The following is a 21,175-nucleotide window of genomic DNA, read 5'->3' as shown; positions in this document are numbered from 1 at the left end:
ATTTTAATAATGAATTTAGGGACAGAAAAAAATAAAAATTTTATTGTTTTATTAAATACATTTCAATAATTAATTTGTTGCCGGGATATGTGTATAAAAATGAAGGATTTTCTGACTTATGGTTTAATATGTTGTGATAATCAAATTATTGACGTAAAATTGGGAATATAGATAATTTAATAATTAAGTTCTTGTATGAAATTTTAAATACTTAATGAGGTTTTTCTTGAAAATAATTTAATAATTATTTTTATGAATGTGAAGTTATGAGTGTAATAATTTATTTGTTGACAGAAAAATGTTAAGACATTTATTTGTTTTTTTAAATACAGTTAAGTAATTAATTTGTTGCCGGGGAATGCAAGAAATTATTCTAGTAATTAATTTATTGTCGGAGAAATTAAAGATTTATTGACACAGTCTTTACTAGAATTGAAAATTGATAGTTACATTTTAATAATGAAAATTATGAATATAAGAATTTAATAAATTAATATACTTTTGGAAAAATGTAGTATTTACTGACTTATGGTTTAATATGTTGTGATACCAAAATTATTGACATAAAATTGGGAGTATAAGGAATTTAAGATTTAAGTTCTTGATTGAAAATTATAATATTTAGCTAAAACATTTTGGAAAAAAATTAATAAATATTTTTAAGAATGTGAAATTATGAATGTAATAATTAACTTGTTGACGTAGTCTTTAATAGAATTGAATAATTTGTTCACAGATTAAAAAGTCATAGTTTCATTTAATAATGAATAATATTAATATAATAATTTAATAAATTAATATATTTATGGAAAAATGAAGGATTTTGTGACTCATCAGTCACCAAATGACTTTCATTTTGTTTACTAGTCATTACTTTCATCAATATAATAATATAACAAATTAATATAATGACGGAGAAAATGCCAAAATTTTCTCGTTCAAGAAGAATGTGGGATAAAAAAAATAAACGCTCACGTTGACAAAGCAAAATGAAGATTTACTGTCTAACAGAAAATAAAAAAATATCCAACAAGTTTGCAAACCGTTTCAACATTTGAATGTGTACAGCTTGGCCGTTAAAAAATTCAAGAGCCAGTAAATGCTCCTTGATCCACAAAGATTCCTGGGGACTTTTGCAGCATTGGGGCAGTAGTTTTCTCTTTCAGTGCTCTCTGTCTCTCCCAAACAACGGAGAGATTGAGAGAAAGCACGAGAATTTGAAGGCCACCTTCAACGAGGGGAAGTTGTGACAACGGCTTTGTGGGGTAGAAGGTACAGCTGAACGCTTGCCATCCTACAAAAGAAGATCCACCGTCCAATAAGCAATTAGGAACCAAATAGTCGGATGCATTCATCCAAACTTAATCATCTTAATTCAGGACATGATGATCTCAACGAAAATTTAAACTTAACTGTGAACATTTCACACTGCAAGCCTTGAATGATACATGGGGAAGAAACTTTGATTTTTAAAGAAATCCTTCCCCTACAGTGGAATTAGGAGGAGATTTATTTCACCTGCCTTTTCCTGGCATGAAGGAACACATATAGTGCAGAGACGCCCACTAATATATGCCCGTGTTAGAAATCTTGTTGGACCTGTCCATATCCGGGTTACCTTTCGGAACTAAGATATCACATCCCGGACCTTATGAAGTAGGATGAATTCAGATGGTGTTTTGTAAAAACGTAAGCATCTTGAATATGTCAAGTATTTATTGGAAAAGGACTAGACTAGAGATAGGGATAAGGATAGTGGTAGACATAGAGAGACAAATGAAATCACTTCAGAAAGAAAGTACACTTTTTTTGCGGGGAGAAAAGTTGATGGGTAGGGAAATGAACTAGAATATGGGTGAATGTTCATCTTTCAGTGCTGTCTAGAGAGAGAAGGAAGAGTCTAAAAGTAAGGGGAGTGAAAGAGGTTGATAAAGAAGATTATGGATTGCCACTCAGAGAAGATACATCATTAACATGTAATATGTATGGCACTTCTTTGACGACTCAAAACAATGAGGCGCAAAAGCCAGACCGTCAATAAGTTGGGAATAAAAGCAATGCTCAACTTGACTGTTCTGCCTCTTAAGAACCCAATGGACCTCATCATGGGGCTCTTCTAGACCTTCAACGCCAATTTTTTTGTTGAAGAAGCACTTTTTTGTTTTCCAATAACGTCAATTTAATTCCCAACTAAAAAATCTGTCAACTTATGTCACGCCATAGCTTTTGAGGATATCCCTTCCAATTTCTGGCAGGACTATGTGATAGGCAGTTCAGATTTATAAATCCAAGTAAACTAGAACACCCATCATCCTTATTTCACTTCTAGTATTATCCCAGTGTACTGTATAATGGAAGAAAACTGGTGAGATTGTTGACCACCACAGTTCATGAATGGAAAGAATGGACACCAATATTTTTCTTCTCAAAGGAATCATAAATAGTTTTTAAAAACTTGGGTGAGAGATATTTGGGGATAAATACTTGAATTAAATATTTCCGTCCTGCTCTAAAACTGATAAGAGAAGAAATGGTAATGTAGGAAAAAATTGCTCGGAGGTTTGAGGCTTTGAGCCAGACAATTGCAAAACAATACGAAAGAAGTAGAGGAGGAGGATAATGTAGGAAAAAAATGATAAAGAATAAGGGGGGAATAGCTATCTCCGAAATCCGACGCGAAAGCCTGACACAAATTTGGCAAGAATCAGAACAAATCAAGCGCAAAAATCAGTAGAAAACCCTTCGATTCGAGCTCCGATTTCCGACTTGGCGACTTCCCACTTCGAGTTCGAGATCCGACTTCCGACTTTGCGAGTGGCGACTTCTACTTCGACTCGACATAAGGGGACTTCGACCGTTTGACGCAGAGAATGAGAGAAGTAAAATTATTTTACTATGTTTATTGTTTACTAACATAGTAAAATAAATAACATTATTTCCGTTACCAGTGACGATGACGGCGTCACGGTGACGGTGACATGATGGAACGAGGATCAAGTGACGCGTGATGAGAACGTGACGGTATTTTTAAAAACCCTCAGATGCGTGATGAGACGGTGACGTGACGAACATTTTGTCACATCACCGTTCGTCATGCATTGTAATCTGTCCCGTCACGTCCGGGGCGTCACGTCCCGGACGTGCCGTTCCCTACATGGACCTGATTGATGATAGGCATGATATCATTCAGGGATTCATACAAATCATTTTAAGTGATATAGTTTCCTAAAGAGCACCAATTATTTATCCTTAATGTCTATACATTAATGGCAACGTGATCATTGGCACTCATCATATGAGTATGAGTGAGACTACACAATGTGACTAGGAATGTAGAATTGGAATGTGTAATTCAGTAAGTCATTGCATGTATTCATGGGCTTCAAATATAAGCATCACATGGGCATTATAATGAATATATATTATGTCAATGAATAGTGAACGAGAATTGGAATGTGGGATTGGCTTGCAGGCCACATATATTTACAACATATTTTTTATTATCTTGCATTATCATCCATGATTTCATATTTCATTGACCTAAATATTTTAATAAAACTTCAAAAAAAAATAGTAAGAACAAGATCTTGATCCAAAAGAATCATGTGTCCATAGTCTCATGAGCCGGTAAATCCAATAAATAATGATTCGTTAAATAATATATATTTTATTTATTTAATCATAATTAATTAATAATGTGTATGATTAAAAATAAATAATCATATATACTTGTCACTATATATTGTATGTAATCACACATTAAAAGAAATATTCAAGATTTGGTTCATTTGATCTTTATTTGAAACCACTTATACTTTTTCAAAATACAATATTTATCAAGATTTAGTAGACAAGGGCCTCGTCTGAAGGAAAACTCAATACACATATTCTAATTAGTAAAGGAAATTTGATCTCATTTATTTCCCAATTATCACAGTTTATCCAGTCCTCAATATATAAGTCAATATTAACTAATTAAAATTTGATTAATGAAATCATATATCTCAATGAAGATCATAACCCAATAGTTTATTTAATAAAAAATAACATTTTCAAACTAAAGCATAATCTCAACCTAAAGATTTATCAATCTTAATCAGTTAAGATACTTCTTAGCGTTAATCTAAATATATTTAAAATACAACGTTAATCTCATTTTGTAAATTTATTAATCCATAGATGTACAATGAAATTTCTTCAATTTATTTCTCTCCACTATGAAATGAATATAAACAAAATTTAACAAACAATTAATAAGTATGAATTGAAAGATGGAACAATTACTTAGTTTGAAGTTTCCCTCATTAACCTTACTTCTTCCTCATCAATCCTTATCCCTTCTATCTTTCAGGTCTAAATATTTTCTCCAGTGACCAATAAGTAAATTAAATAATTATGAAAACATTAAATGAATTTTGGACTTAAGAGATGAAAATACATTAGAGGAACACAATAAGTGTAACAAAAAATTATTGTACAAGTATAATCATTAAGTGAGAAAAATTTTAGCATTGTATAATTAGTTTAAACTTTCCAAATTATAAGCATTAAATTATGAAAAACTCTAAACTACATTGATAAATATTCACCAAGCTAATTTCTTAAAGTCTGAATCTAGCGGTAATATTAGGGCCAATTAAATCCCAATAAAAATGTAAAATTTAACTGAGCTGTTAGATTAATGGATTCAAGTGTTTCCATTTATGTAACATAAATCATACATCAAATAACTATCTCATGGCATAAACCATAATTAACTCTCTCTTGAATTCATACATCAATTTAATGATTGGCTTCCAGAGTCACATGGTCAATCATAGGTTTATGTGGTCCTCCATTGACTTTTGTTGAACTTGCCCTGACATCTGCACTTCTTATACACAAAATATTCCTTAATTAGGTTAATATACCTGACCTTTAACATAAAGTTAAAGGTCAAGTATATTTGTTCTTCCAGGGGTGTTTAACAACAGTTGAATTAGTGAATGATTCACATGGTCTAACTCGCTAACTTTTGACCATGTAACTAAAAGATGTCTATAAAGTTATATTTACTATTATAGTTTACATCATACCTAATTGAATTAGTTATCATATGCAATTAAATTGCCTATTACATGTTTTGTTCAATATTCATTTAGAGAAATTTGCTCATATAATGCATGTCTGATGCTTATAATTAACTCTAAGGATATATGAAATAATCATTACAGTTTGACGACATCAATAGTAATTGACCAATTATGTTTAAACATGTGGTGTAGTTATTTGTATTTATAGGGTAGTCATGAAGAGCATAAAAATATGTAGATAAAATATCATTATCTGGTCCCACTCATATGGTGAGTATGACCAATCTCATAGTCATAATTGTGGATATAAAATGATGGATGGTGGGTGATCTTCAAGAAAAGAATTCATTATAAGATCGTCGACCTAATATAAAAGGAGACAACTCAAGATGATAAAATAAAGTACATAACAACAGCTGATAGACTGGTTCCATGAAAGAGTTGATAAACTCTTTTTAAAATTATATAGCGCACAACGTCGCTTTACACCCTTCCAAGTAGTAGCTTTACCTATTGATTTGGTTAAGTTAATCTATGAATAAATAAGCTAAAAATTAAACATAGTTAATCAGGTTAGCCAACTAATGCCTATTGGGCTTTTGGAGTGATTAACTAGAATAATACATGGGCCTATAGGGTCTTAAGCAAAAGGTTTGTCTGATGCCAAAAGATATTCTTAACATATACGATACTTCTCATTAAGCATAAATAGAATAAAGCCCCACACAAAATTAGCCATCAGGAACTTCCTCGGGAGCCGATCCTAATAATTTTAATGTTTATGGAGTAAAAGATTTGGTGTGTTGAAGACTGCGTGGATAGCGCACATGACAGTACACACATGCAAGACCCATGGGAAATTGGCAAAATATAATTTCCAAATATTTAGCACCCCACAGATATTAAACCTGGGTGCCTAGCTAGGTGGTGAAAACTCCCTGTCATTGGGCTGAGGTCATATTTTAAAAAATGTTGTTTCAAACATACATAACATATTTCTAGAAGAAATTAAGCTTAAATAATGCAATGTCACTTAAAAAAGGTATCAAAGAAAAAACAACTCTCTTTGATGTTAAACAAGCTTTCAGCATAACAATGCCACTTCGTGATAAATTATGGTTGTTAAGCTTTTTTTGTGACACTAGGTCTCCACATCAACTAGAATATTGATTATATCAATGATGTATGCTGGTTAAGGAAATCCTTCTCACTCCATGATTAACAAGTTTTAGGATACTTTTGGCAAAATAATTCTACTGAAAAACCTAACTCCACCTTTCTATTAGTTATGATGTGGCCTAGTCATTTGTCACATGGAATTTCATATCAAACATTTATCTACAGCTTATGACATTGTTGAAGTGAAACTATATGCCATTCCAACACAAGTAGCCCTTCTAATTTTCTTTTAAAAACTTTGGAAAAGATACTTTTTTCTAGAATAAATATACTCAACCATAAACCCCATGTTGATTCCAAGAACATAACCGCTTGACATTTCTTTCACATATTCTTGAAAACTTTTCATACTCTTCTCCTTGTTCTTAACAATGAAGAATGTGACGGCACAGTGGTCTATTTACTCTGAACCACTTTTTTCTTAAGTTTCATACATTTCCCCCTATTTCTACTGTTGTCTGCACTTCACCCCAAGATAATTTATTTTACTCAAAACAATATGAGAAATTACCACAATTTCCTTGTGTAGAATCAGAAATTACCAAAATAAAATTTCTGCCTCTATCAGGGTGGTATTTGAAAAAAAACCAAATAGTGGTAGAAGTAGTTTTGTCTATTAAAGTATCATATGGTTGTGCATGTCCAATAACACTGATGTGTGACGTTGATGTCAACATTGACAACTGATTGACAATTTGTACATGATTTTGTCAACATCAGTGTCATCTAACACTGGATGCAAGTCATTGTCAACATTGTCGTAAACCGCCGAAAAATCATCAGCGTGATTATGCTGTTGGTGTTGACGTTGACAAAATATTGATGCGAGATAGATGCCATCATCAATCATCAGCGTCAACTAAATCCGTTAAGGGCACCCTATCAGCATCATCATCATCAACCACCCTGGAAACTATCAACATCATCACCAGCATCAACGATGGTAGATGATATTGATGTTGATGGGTGTCGCACCCTATGTAACATTTTTCAAATATCAAAGCATAAATTAAAGGATATAGATCTTCATAAAAAAAGTTGCAACGAAGGAATTAGACGGAATCTCGATATCTACATTTTCTTAAAAGTTGAGAAATATACTTTACACCGGAAGCAATGATTTAGAAAATAATCTGCTCACCGCAGTCTTGACTGCCGCCACATCAATATCAACCAATTTCCCTGATTTGGATGAAATGATTGTGCACTTCTTCTCCGCCGCATCAGGAACAAAGAGACTGCCCTTCTCGACCGAGGAAAACAATGCAATGCTGCAAGTAGAGTTTGGAACCAAAATGAATTTCCACTCTTGAAATGGATATATAGTTGGGAACGACTTGCCATATTCCTGTGAGGGTCACGTCTCTCTCTCTACACATATCTTTCCATCTGTTTACCTATTTCTCTAGTACTACTTATAATCAAGAACCACAATATGATGGGTTAACTGCATACCTGGTCTTATCTCTCTATAGATATATCCTTGCAAAAAACAATTCTCTCTATTAATATATGTTTCTATCTCTTAGCATTAATTCAAATCGACAGCCATGAGACGATGGGTTGCCCTCATACCAAGTACGATATTTCTCTACATCTATATTTCTATATCTTTATTTATCTCTCTACCATATTGATACGTTCGTGTATTGAATTTGGTAGAAATTCCAGAAGATAGAGTCACTTACAATGGGGTGTTCGCTCTACTCAGCCTTTCAAGCGGATACCCGTAGTCCCCGTCTCCGTCTCCCACCTTCTCGATAGCTCCGCCTTGCTCTGATTCCTCCAGCCGAATGCAGCCTGAATCCCAGCTCCCGTGTGCTCCAAGAAAGTCTAAAGTCTTATTTATTTCCTAACTAACTACCAGTAAAGACTGGCGGTTATTATGCCAGTTCAGCTCGACCTGGGCCAGTGACCACTTCTAGTCCCCCTTTTTCTCCTTTACGCTTCCTTCTCTCATATACTTTTATTGGAATCGTATCATTTCCCCCCTCATCTACTATCACCTTGTCCCCAAGGTGGAAGTCTGGAAATTGCATTCTCATTGTGGAAAGTGGTTCCCATGAAGCATCTTCGATTGGCAGCCCTTCCCATCTAATCAAAATTTCCACTCTTCCGTTCCGCTTCCTGGCCGAAATCGCCTCTGTTGGGTACAATGGCCACTCCAGATTATCTGTCAATGTCGGGGGAATCACCTGAGCTATCTGATCTGTCCTAATGGCTTTACGAGTTTAGATATATGAAATACTGGGTGCAGTGAGCATCCCTCCGGCAGTTCCAACTTATACGCAACTGGACCCACTCTTTGTAGCACCTGGAATGGACCAAAATACTTGGGAGATAATTTCTCATTTGTTCTCTTAGCCAACGACTTAATTCTGTAGGGTCGTAATCTCAAATAAACTCTATCACCCACATTCAACTGTAAATCTCTTCTGTGGTTATCCGCTTTTTGCTTCATCTTGGATTGTGCAGCAAGTAAATGATGCCTCAGGTTGCTTAGAATCTCGTCTCGTTCCCTTAGCATGGTGTCTACAGACTCAATAGGTGAAGGTGGAGAGCCATAGTGTAACAGTTTCGGTGGATCTCAACCATATACCGCCTTAAACGGAGTCATCTGAATTGAAGAATGAAAAGCAGTATTATATGAATACTCGGCCCAATGCAACCATTTCGCCCATGATCTTGGTTTTTCAGACGAAAAACAACGCAAGTATGCTTCCAAACATCTGTTTACTACTTCGGTTTGGCCATCTGTCTGAGGATGGTATGAAGAACTCATACGTAATGTTGTTCCTTGGAGCCGAAATAATTCTTTCCAAAATGTACTGGTAAACACTTTGTCTCTATCTGAGACAATGGATAGAGGTACTCCATGTAGTCGCACAATTTCCTTCACAAAATGTTCAGCGACCACAGTAGCTGTGGACGGGTGCTTCAAGGGTATGAAGTGACTAAATTTACTCAAGCGGTCCACTATTACCATGATGCAATTAAATCCTTGGGAGGTAGGGAGGCCTTCAATAAAATCCATGGAGATCTCTTCCCAAATATTCTCTGGAATGGGCAAGGGTTGAAGAAGCCCGGCTGGAGACAAGGAGGATATTTTGTTGACTTGGCATGTGTGGCATTGGCTAACATGAAGTTGGATGCACTGTTTCATGAGTGGCCAGTACAAATCTTGAGAAACTCTTTTATATGTTCTTTTAAACCCCGTATGCCCTCCCGGTGCTGAATCATGATATGCTTGAAGTATGTTCGGAAGTAAGGAGGAGTTTTCGGGAAGCACCAGTCTCCCTTTATAAAAAAGAGTTCCATTATGCAATTTAAACTTGGGATGGGACGTAGGACTGAGTTGCAGCTCCTCCATTAATTTCTTGAGCTTGGGATCACGACTGATTTCCTGTGCAATCTGCTTGTGGTCTAGTAATTGTGGTCTTGATACTTTTAATTCTTGAAGTTCTGATAATAATGGGGCTCTGGATAAGGCATCTGCAACTGTATTGCTCTTCCCCGGTTTGTATTCAATCTCAAAATTGTAACCCAGTAATTTATAAGCCCACTTGCTGTAGGGTTCTTGGACTTGCTTCTGGCACAACAAGTATTTTAAACTGTATTGGTCGGTACGAATGGTGAAAGGCATATGTATTAAGTAATGTCGCCATTTCTGCACTGATAATACTATTGCCATTAGTTCCCTTTCATAAGCTGATTTCATCTGACTCCTCTTAGGTAAGGCCTGGCTGTAATAAGCAATGGGTCTCCCATTTTGCAAAAGTAAGGCTCCCACACCTATGCCAGATGCGTCGGTTTCTATCACGAAAGGAATGCTGAAATTTGGTAAAGCCAACACTGGGGTAGAACTCATTGCTTGCTTCAGATTGTCAATCGCCAATTGTGCTTCATCATTCCACGCAAATGCGTCTTTCTTAAGTAATGCGGTGAGAGGCGCAGCCTTCAAGGAGTAATCCTTGACAAATAGACGGTAATAGCCTGTTAAGCCTAAAAATCCACGTACTTGTTTCAGGGTCTGCGGAACTGGCCAAGACAACAAAGCATCAACTTTCACCTTGTTTGCTGTAACACCCTGATGAGAGATCCAATGTCCCAAGAATTCCAGCTGTTCACATGCCATCTGACACTTCTTTGGATTGACATGGAGATCATTCTTATCAAGAACGCCAAACACCTCCTTCACATGTTCCTCGTGATCTTGCAACGACTGGCTGTATATCAAGAGATCATAAAAAAATATAAGTAGGAACTGTCTGAGATAGGGACGAAAGATATCATTCATAAGGGATTGAAACGTGGCCGGTGCATTAGTTAGGCCAAACGGCATTACCCTGAACTCATAATGCCCTTCATGGGTTTTAAAAGCGGTTTTATGAACATCCTCTTCCTTCATCCTTATCTGATGATAGCCTGATTTTAGATCAAGCTTTGAAAATATAGTTGCTCCATGTAATTCATCCAAGAGTTCCTCCACCACTGGAATTGGATAACGATTTGGTACTGTGATTTTGTTGAAAGCTCTATAATCAACACAAAATCTCCATCCTGCATCTTTCTTCTTAACCAAAAGTACTGGGCTGGCAAAAGGGCTATGTGAGGGTCTGATGAATTCTAACTTGAGAAGTTCACTCACCAACTTTTCAATCTCATCCTTCTGTATATATGAATATTTATAGGGTCTGATATTCACCGGTTGAGCATGTGGTAAGAGCTCGATTGCATGGTCACTTGCTCTTACAGGTGGTAGCCTCGTTGAGGAAGTAAAGACCTTCGGAAATTTTTGCTTTAGCGTCTCAGTGAGTACTTCCCCGTGGTGTGACTGCTGCATAGTTGTGCCTTGGTTTAATTGATATAACTCGATCATCACCAGCTGGCTCTTCTTTAACTCTTTGTCGGCTGACTTTATGTTCATATCTGACTTTGACAAGTTTTGATCCCCTTTCAAAGTTACTACTTCTTCACCCCTCTTGAACTTAAATATGTGCCTCTCCCAATGGATGTGAGTCCATCCTAGTGAACATAGCCATGCCATCCCTAATATCATGTCAATACCTCCCAATTTAAAAGGTAAGAAATCACTCGTCATTTCGATGCCTTGGAGCGAATATGTAATTCCCACACACAGTCCATGACCCTTGTCCACTTCTCGATTGCCCAATGTAACTTCAAACAAGATGGATGGGTCACTTCGGAAGTGAAATGCATCCACCAATCTTGTGCATAAAAAATTGTGCGAAGCGCCACTGTTGATGAAGACTGCAATGTCCTTCCCATGCAGTTCACCTGTGAGCTTGATCGATCGAGGATTTGTCCAACCTAACAATGATTTGAGGGAGACGTGTGCAGATAGTTGTTGAGCTTCTGTGAGTATCTTCTCCTTCGGTTTCCAAAATTTCTGTCACTGCTGGTTCCACTTGCTTCCTTTCATCTTCACTGACTATCAATATCTGAAGAGTCTTTTTACATCTGTGGCCCGGACCAAATTTTTCATTACAATGGTAACACAATCCCTTCTCCCGTCTTCTATTAAACTCGTCTCCAGTAAGCAATATTTTTCTTCTAAAAGGTGCAGAGTTACCATAACCTTGATTTGTTTTGATCTCCCCTGATTCTTTCCCGCTATTTGGCAATTGCTCTTGGTTATGATTCCGCCCCGCCATCACTGAGATGTCTGGGCCTGCTGTAGGCTTCCATCGACCTGATGACCCTTGAGTCTTGGTACCCACGTACACTGTCTTTTCACTTTTCACAAATCGATCGTGACACCCTTGGTATATCGCCTGAAGTATTTTTTCTGCCTTCAGTGCTGCATCCACCAACTCCCTGAGTTCTGTGAAGTCCTCACGTGAGAGCTCTGCTTTAATATCAGCTTGCAGTCCTTTTGTAAACGTTCTCATCATTACATCTTCTTGAATAGGAGGTAGGTAGACAGACAGTCTCTCAAATTCGTCTTGATATTCTTTAACTGATCCAGTTTGTTTGATATCCAAGAATTGCTCCATAACATTGTCCGATAAGGAATCACTAAATCTCCTTCCGATCTGTAACTTGAAATCGCTCCAATCATCAAAGGTGTGGTGGTCAGTAATCCACAAAAATCACTGTAGGGCTTGTCCTTCTAAATACGGCATCACCAACTCTACTTGTTCTTCTGCCGGAATGGACTGGACCTTGAAGAATCGCTCCATTCCCCTAATCCAGCCTTCCACATCTTCTCCCCGGAATGTAGGGGCTTCCAATTTATTTTTTGCCGTCGCCACTACTGCTTGTGCTTTATCCCCCATCTTGGTCTTGCCCGTTTCAATCGGTGCCTTATCATTCAGTCGTGATTGGTTTCTGTCTTCAGGTCTGACATCCTTCATTTTAGAACTTTCTCCTTTACCAAAGCATCAAAACGTGCACAAATATTCTGCATCATCTTCTCTAGTGCAGCTTGATTCTCCTCCCTGGAACGACGCATCTCCTCATGTATTGATTCTGTCAATTCACGTGTCTGTAACAGACTTTTCTTGATTTCTGATATCTCAGCTTCTTTCGCCTCCAATCTTGCTTCCACTTCTTTCAGCGTCATGGTTGCCAAGATCAGTGGCTCTGATACCAATGATACGTTCGTGTATCGAATTTGGTAGAAATTCCAGAAGATAGAGTCACTTACAATGGGGTGTTCGCTCTACTCAGCCTTTCAAGCGGATACCCGTAGTCGCCGTCTCCGTCTCCCACCTTCTCGATAGCTCCGCCTTGCTCTGATTCCTCCAGCCGAATGCAGCCTGAATCCCAGCTCCCGTGTGCTCCAAGAAAGTCTAAAGTCGGATGCCTTGCTCCTCCTCCTCCTTTATTTATAGTCTTCTTTATTTCCTAACTAACTACCAGTAAAGACTGGCGGTTATTATGCCAGTTCAGCTCGACCTGGACCAGTGACCACTTCTAGTCCCCTTTTTTCTCCTTACGCTTCCTTCTCTCATATACTTTTATTGGAATCGTATCACATATCTTGCAATCAAAAACCATGAGATGATGGGTCTTCCTCTGATATATTCTTATCTCCCCCTATATATATTTCTATCAATAATCTATGTCTCCAGAATTACTTCAAATCAATAATACCTGGTCGTATATTTCTATCTTCCTAGCAATACTTACAATATAGAACAATGAGATGATGGGTTTCCTTCATATATTGTCTTCTCTCTAACCCTCTAGCTTTATTTCAAATCAAGAACCATAAGGTTACGGGTTGCCCTCATACACTCTATCCCTCTCAATATATATATATATATATATATATACACACATGGTCTTATCTCTCTTTCTTACTCTATATAAATATCTATCTATTTACCCGTATCTCTAACATTATTTCTAGTCCATAACCTTGAGACAATGAATTATCCTCTTACCTGGTCTTATCTCTGGCATGGGCAAGTTGCACTGCAGCAGTGTTCGTGCAGATCACACCAGCTGAGTTATTGATCAGAGCTGCGAGCTGGATTACCACAGGGAGTAAAAAATGAATAACCCCAGAGATGTGAAATAAAGAGAAGGCTTCTACAATCCGTATCAACCAAAATACTTAGGAAAAAGAAAAACAATACTTGGACAGACCTGACCGGGGGTGGTGATGAACACGATGCTGGCGTCTTCTCCAACAGCTTCTTTTACGTCTTCCCGCAGCTTCTCATGCGGGATGACAAAGACCGGCTTCACCCCCCTGCGTTATACAACTTTGGTCCATTAAGTAATAAAAATGCTAATTTGGGAAAGTCAAATGATGCTCCAACAACAGAGTTGAGCACAGGGTTCAGTGTCATAATAGATGATGATGACAATGAATTATCACCGCCATCTATCTGCTGATGTAGAATTTCTCGTCAACATCATCATTTATTAATGCTTAAGATACGGATGACAATGATGATGTCAACATTTATGGTAAAAAATAATTTATTTCTCATCCATTCGCAGAGTTTTTTTAATAGAGATTGCTTGCTAACTAAGATGATGACAACTGGGCAATGTCAATGACATAATCATCATCATCACCCAATTGTCCATAATGAATTCATCACCACCATTATCCACATCATCCACATCATCCACTAGACATGCTGACACCATGATTTGAGAAAATGATTGAAAAATGTAATTATCTGGGGAGATACCTTAATTCCTTGGCAATTTCTGCCCAGATATGGATGGGTAGTAGGCTATCTTTATCACCCTTGGACTGCATGGAAGCTGCAGAGTCAGACTGGATGCCATGGACTACAATGAACTTTCCTCTTTCAGCACCAGCCTTCTCACACTTTTCTTCCACCGCAGCTATTACTTTCTTCGAGATGGAGACTCTGAGGGGCGGAAGTGGTTCTGTTGGAACATTCCGAGACGGCCTGGCTAACCAATTGATCATCTGATGGTACCTGTTCTAGAGAACACCCAAAGAACACTTATTACTAGAAAAATCAAAAAAATTAATTTTCAATCAACTATTGGCACCCAAAATCATGGTTTGGAGTCCAGGATGACAACGAAGAGAGGTTGATGACAAGTAGTCATTGTCCCTGTCGTTTGTCATCAGCTAGAATGACAATGACGACATGGCGTCGTCACACATCCTTGATTATGGGTGTTGATGAAGACTCATCATCATCGTCATCCAGGCAGAGGATGAATAATGAGGATGATGGATGACTGATATGATCCCCATCTACTCATTGGGGGGTATTTTTGTTGTTTTATTGGCCAGCATGATTTCATTTTAAGTTGGGCAGACCTCCCTTTAAGGGGGCAGCCCATAAGAGTGAATTGTGTCTCATTTTCCTTATCGTCTTTTTCCTATCTCCATCACCTCTCTCCTCTTCTCACTCTCTCTCCCTCATTCTCTCCACTTGTTAAGTTGGAATTGAACCATTCCTTCGTCAAATATCAAGATCCATTGAAATTATTGATCACGTTGGTCACCATCAACCAATACGTTTCAAGAAAATATCAATGACCAGTATAATTTTTATAACATTTTTCCTCTAAATTTGATGATAACACCTCACCATCATCATCGTCACTCATAGTCATCAAAACAGCAGATGAATGACAATGGCAATCTGAATGGATGACAATGATGAATTTATCAGCACCCTCCAAACCTAGCTAAAATATGACAAATAATATGTTGTATTGGCTGGAATAGGCAGTACTTTTAGGAAAGAGAAGATTGGATTCTTGCATTAGGTGAGCAGTAGAAAGAGAAGAGAGTGAGTGAGATGGACAGAAAGAAATTTAGTTTATGCAGTTTGTAAAAGTACCTAATTTGATGAAGTATTTATTTCAAAAAAAGGATAAGAAAGAGAGAGGGCAGCTTACTCACATGCCGTATCCACCTTCAGAAAGATTTGTGGTGGGAGGTGTGAATGTCTCTGACAGGAATAGGCCTGCGCCGGCAGCATTTACATTTGGGTAGACGTAGCTGACTCTGTCACGGGCGGTTGACATGAAGAGAAACGCTGCATGACCTATCCCAGCAAGCTTCGTTGAGAGCATCATATCATAGTATCTACCCTGAACATGGAGAAATGGAAAATCAAATTCTGGCGCTAGTTCATAGGATATGATAGTTCACGGGAAATAAAACTATGGAGAGGACGAAAAGTGACTCAAGGAATCAATCTGTTCTACGCTAGAAAATGGGGGCATTATCAAATATATTGGAGTCCTGCTCTAAAACTTGATAAAGTTAAGGATATTCGGTCCAAAAAACGGATGATTCCACTGTTTGAGCTCCGAGACGTTGGATTCTGGCATAGATATGCGATAAAATGGAAATGGTAGTAGCTAGATCACAGTTTTAGTTTTTTTCTTTTCAAAACCGAACGAGATGAAGTGGTGTCGGTCTACCTTATCTGTGAGGGAATAAATCTATGGGATGTTAGAAGCGATCGACAATTTTCAAATCCTGCTCTATACTTTGACAAGGAATGAGGTAAAAAACGGTTGAATCCACTCTTCGAGCTCCAAAATCTATGGTTCTTACTGAAGATAAGCCGTTAGATCACAATTTTGGAGTTATGGTTTAAAATATTCAACAAGATGAAGTCCAAAAAGCCTTCCTTGATGACGGTAACCATATTTGTGAAGAAGTAAAGATGTTCTGTGCTAAAAAAGGAGGAGAAATGATTAATGATTTCAAAATCCTGCTCTAAAATTCGACAGTGAATGAGTGCTGTATTAGATCAAAAAACAACAGGGAATGCAAAATTTGGTTTCATAATCCCCTCATTTGAGCACCAAAACGTTAGATTCTGCCAGGAAATATGATACTAAATCACAAAATTAGGAGCCATTTGTTTCACAGATTGACGAACAACATAAACTCGAACCATATCTGTGAAGGACTAGACATGTCCTATGCTAGAAAAAGAGAGAAAATAATCAAAGATTTTCAAATCCTTCCCTAAAATTCGACAGAGCAAAAGAGAGAGACAATTCAGCCAAGAAAACGGATGAATTCGACCAACCAGGAGCTCCGAAAAAAATCCGATTCTGATCAGAAAAATGCAGCAAGATCGCAAATCCCAAGCTTATTATTTCATAGACCGATCAACAAGATAAATGCCGCAAGATCACAAATTCCACGCACATTATTTCGTAGACCGATCAACAAGAAAAAATGCAGCAAGATCACAAATTCCAAGCACATTATTTCGAAGACCGATCAACAGGATAAATGCAGCAAGATCACAAATTCCAAGCTTATTATTTCATGGACCGATCAACAAGATAAATGCCACAAGATTACAAATTCCAAGCACATTATTTCGTAGACCGATCAACAAGAAAAAATGCAGCAAGATCACAAATTCAAAGCACTTTATTTCGTAGACCGATCAACAAGATAAATGCCGCAAGATCGCAAATTCCAAGCACATTATTCCGTAGACCGATCAACAAGATAAATGCCGCAAGATCGCAAATTCCAAGCACATTATTCCGTAGACCGATCAACAAGATAAAAATCCAACCATTCTTCTACCTTGATGACGCCAACCATATCCGTATACTCCGCCGGCTCCGGAAAATCATCATCCAAATCATAAACACTCGCCCACCTCACATTCTTATTGATCTCATACGCTTGCTTCCCTCTCGCCGACGCAATCACATCGATCTGAACCCCCGGATACCTGTTCTTCAGCAGCTGAATCACCGGGAAGAAGAGCAGATTCTCATAAACCCCACCCGAAACAACACAGCAGCACCTCCGCACGTCCCCGCGGACCTTCGATCCAAGGGAAGCGACCTCGACGTTAAATCCAGCAGGAAATTTCAGAAATCCGTAGGGATTCTTGGGATCGTCGGGGGGGCGCGGATCTTCGGCCTGCTTGCCATCGGAGAACAAGGATCCGAACTCCATGTCGGGGTCGGATCCGTCGTCGAAGGGATCGAGCCAGGGGTTGTTCTTCTTGGCGTTGAGGGAGAGAGGGCGCCTGGGGGAGACGGAGGGGAAGAGGGAGAGGACGGAGGGGAAGAGGGGACGGGGAGATCTACCCAGTGCGAAAGTCGCCGGCTTGGGAAGAGGGTTGGGCGCAGAAGCCGCCATGGAAGCTGCAATGGAGGTGGGGGGAGGGAGGAGAGGGGGGTTGGGGGAGCTTTGTAGCTCAGGCCATGGATATTGGATTGAGAGAGAGAACGGGTGGACGAGTCGTTTCGGCTGGTTATCTGCTCCAGTTGTGTTATCCGAGGAAAGGAGGAAGAAGAAGACAACTCTCTCTCTTATGTGATGGATGATGGATGGCATATGGTGGATGATGGATGGACATGTGGTGGATGATGGATGACATAATGGTGGATGATGGATGGACATATGGTGGATGATGTATGACATAATGGTGGATGAGGGATGACATATGGTGTATGATGGATGGACATATGGTGTATGATGGATGACTTATGGTGGATGATGGATGATGGATGACATAATGATGGATGATGGATGGACATATGGTTCATGATGGATCATGGATGGACATATGGTTGATGATGGATCATGGATGACAGATAACAGATGATGGATGATGGATGGATCATGGATGGACATATGGTTGATGATAGATCATTGATGATAGATAACGGACGATGGATGATGGACGGATCATGGATGGACATATGGTTGATGATGGATCCTGGATGATAGATAACGGATGATGGATGGACATATGGTTGATGATGGATCATGGATGGACATATAGTTGATGATGGATCATGGATGATAGATAACGGATGATGGATGGATCATGGATGGACATATGGTTGATGATGGATCATGGATGATAGATAACGGATGATGGATGGATCATAGTAGATGATGGATGACAGATGACAGTCGGAGGATGACAGATGAAGGACATGGATGATTCTTATGGACATTGAATGACATACATTTCCTATGGATGATAGAAGACTGATGATGAATGATTGATGATGCACGCTACAGGGTGAAAAATGGATGATGGATGATGGTGATGACTTGTGGAAATTGGGTTGTGGATGATGATAACAAGGATGGACGAAAGGTGACAGATCGAACGATTACCGACAAATGGTGGACGAGGGATGACAGACAACAGACAATGGATGACAAATGGTGGATGATGGATTACACACAACAGACGATGGATGATGAATGGTGGATGTGGGATGACAGACAACACATGATAGATGACAGATCATGTCAGAAGATGGACTCCCCACTAATGATCAAATGACATGAATTGGTCATCACATCAGGTCACGACGCAATTGTTGCTTAGACTCTCCATGAGTTGAAACTATGGAACACATCCTTCTTCATAGTGATATTGCTATGTCATGATCACACCAATTAATCGTACATTGACATCTAGTTCTCTGTTCCCCACTACTCTGAAGCCACTACAGCATTTTGTTATGAGCTTTATCTAGTTGGCATGCTCAAAGCTAAACCCTTATCTAGACATCACCATAGTCTACCTAATGTCTGAGATTCAAAAAGGGCAAAATTAGTTTAGTTTTGCAGGTTCGTCCATGAGTGCACACAATATCATGCAACACATTTCGCAGCACCTACGGGAAACCCATTCCTTAGTCCCATGTTTCAGGCCTCGCTTATTCACTACCTTTGAGGAGCTCAAAATGTGGAGCTTCCCACCAACTTTGACATGTATCATCTCGGGATGGTCGTGCGGTCGGCTCTGATTTTTTCGGCTGCTGTGCAAATTGTTAGATCACATAAAAGGGTAGCTCGATGAGCGGTGTGAATTTGTGCAAAAAAATTGCATCACACATCACACAAATTCACACAAAAGATTGTGATCAAAGACGGAGGGGGGAGAGAGAGCAAACAAGAGAGAGAAAACACTAAAGAAAGAGAGAGAGAGAGAGAGAGAGAGAGAGAGTACCGATCTGCATACTCAATAGGGAGTGAAGAATGAGCGGAGAGATAATAGCAAAAAAGAGAGAGAAGTGTTGAGAATCTTGAATTTTGAAGATAAATGGAAGAGAAAAAGAGATTGAGAAAGAAGAAAGAAGAGGAGATAGATTAGACACGAGAAGAGTTGAAGATCGTTGTATTTCCCTCAAGATTAAAAGAAACATAGGTTTGATATTTATAATATGTATATCGTAGTGGAAAACAGCAAGTTATAATTTAGTGTAAATATATCCATTGTAACGGGTTACAACGGATATATTTCATTTAAAAAAAAATCTGATCTGAGCCGTTATAACTAAATGGGTGCACCGATCACGACCGTTGATTGGTGCCGTGAACCCCTTCTTATAACATTAAAGGCAGATCTGATCTAAGCCGTCATAACTAAATGGATGCACCGATCACAACCATTGATCGGTGTTGTGGACCCATTGTTCCTAACACATAGATGTGAATAAATCCTAGCCATTATAATCCTAACTAATGTTGAATCCTATTCTATGTTTAAACCTATATTTAATCCTAATCATCTAAGTTTCTAACGAGTATAAGATATATATTCATTTTACTATCTAATCTTGATTAAATCCTAACTGGAGATTGCCGCCGAGTCTGCCGAGTTTGAGACTCCTTCCTCAACAAGAAGAAAGATAGAGAGAGAGAAAGAGGATGAGAGAGATGAGCGACAGAGAGTGAGAGAGGGAGAAGAGTGCGAGAGAGAGATAGAAGAGTGATAGAGAAGGAGAAAAAGAAATAGGGAGAGAGAGGAACAAGAGAGAGAGCACTCAAGAGAAAGAGGGAGAGAGAGAAGAATGCAAGAGAGAAAGAGGGAATGAGATAGAAGAGCATGAGAGAGAAAGAGGGACAGAGAGGAACAAGAGAGAGAGAGAGAAAGAGGGACAGAGAGGAACAAGAGAGAGACAGAAAGAGGGACATAGAGGAACAAGAGAGAGAGAGAGAAAGAGGGACAGAGAGGAACAATAGAGACAGAGAAAGAGGGACAGAGAGGAACAATAGAGAGAAAAAAAGAGGGACGGAGAGGAACAAGAGAGAGAGAGAGAAAGAGGGACATAGAGGAAAGAGAGAGCGAGAGAAAGAGGGACAGAGAGGAAAAAGAGAGAGAGAGAAAGAGGGACAGAGAGGAAAAAGAGAGAGAGAAAAGAGCATGAGAGAGGAACAAGAGAGACAGAGAAAGAGGGACAGAGAGGAACAATAGAGAGAGAAAAAGAGGGATGGAGAGGAACAAGAGAGAGAGAGAGAGAAAGAGGGACAGAGAGGAAAGAGAGAGCGAGAGAAAGAGGGACAGAGAGGAAAAAGAGAGAGAGAAAGAGGGACAGAGAGGAACAAGAGAGAGAGAGAAAAGAGCATGAGAGAGGAGCAATAGAGCAGAGAGATAGAGAGAGAAAGAGCGATAGAGAGAGGACGGAGTGAAAGGAACGAGAGGGCAAGA

General features: G+C 38.7%; 1 protein-coding gene across 1 annotated transcript; it reads right to left on the bottom strand.

Annotated features, from left to right (window-relative positions):
* Positions 1-7,276: 7,276 nt before the first annotated feature.
* Positions 7,277-17,966, bottom strand: PNSB1 (NDH-dependent cyclic electron flow 1). Its single transcript, XM_078581454.1, has 6 exons — positions 17,290-17,966; positions 15,628-15,818; positions 14,426-14,683; positions 13,869-13,974; positions 13,664-13,749; positions 7,277-7,522 (listed from the first exon to the last, which is right to left on the bottom strand). The coding sequence occupies exons 1-6, from the start codon at positions 17,854-17,856 to the stop codon at positions 7,354-7,356; spliced, it is 1,377 nt and encodes a 458-aa protein (XP_078437580.1). The 5' UTR covers positions 17,857-17,966; the 3' UTR covers positions 7,277-7,353.
* Positions 17,967-21,175: the final 3,209 nt, after the last annotated feature.

This window comes from Wolffia australiana, chromosome 10 (assembly GCF_029677425.1).
Source record: "Wolffia australiana isolate 7733 chromosome 10, ASM2967742v1".
Taxonomy (NCBI): domain Eukaryota; kingdom Viridiplantae; phylum Streptophyta; class Magnoliopsida; order Alismatales; family Araceae; genus Wolffia; species Wolffia australiana.
This window is presented reverse-complemented; position numbering and strand designations above follow the sequence as displayed.

What these genes read in the sequence shown, in the direction of transcription:
- PNSB1 (XM_078581454.1), bottom strand. Translation starts at nt 17,856, where the DNA reads ATGGCGGCTTCTGCGCCCAACCCTCTTCCCAAGCCGGCGACTTTCGCA. An exon ending in TCTGAAGGTGGATACGGCAT is followed by an intron (nt 14,684 to 15,627) that starts GTGAGTAAGCTG and finishes TCTCTAGAACAG; the next exon opens with GTACCATCAGATGATCAATT. An exon ending in GAAATTGCCAAGGAATTAAG is followed by an intron (nt 13,975 to 14,425) that starts GTATCTCCCCAG and finishes TGTATAACGCAG; the next exon opens with GGGGGTGAAGCCGGTCTTTG.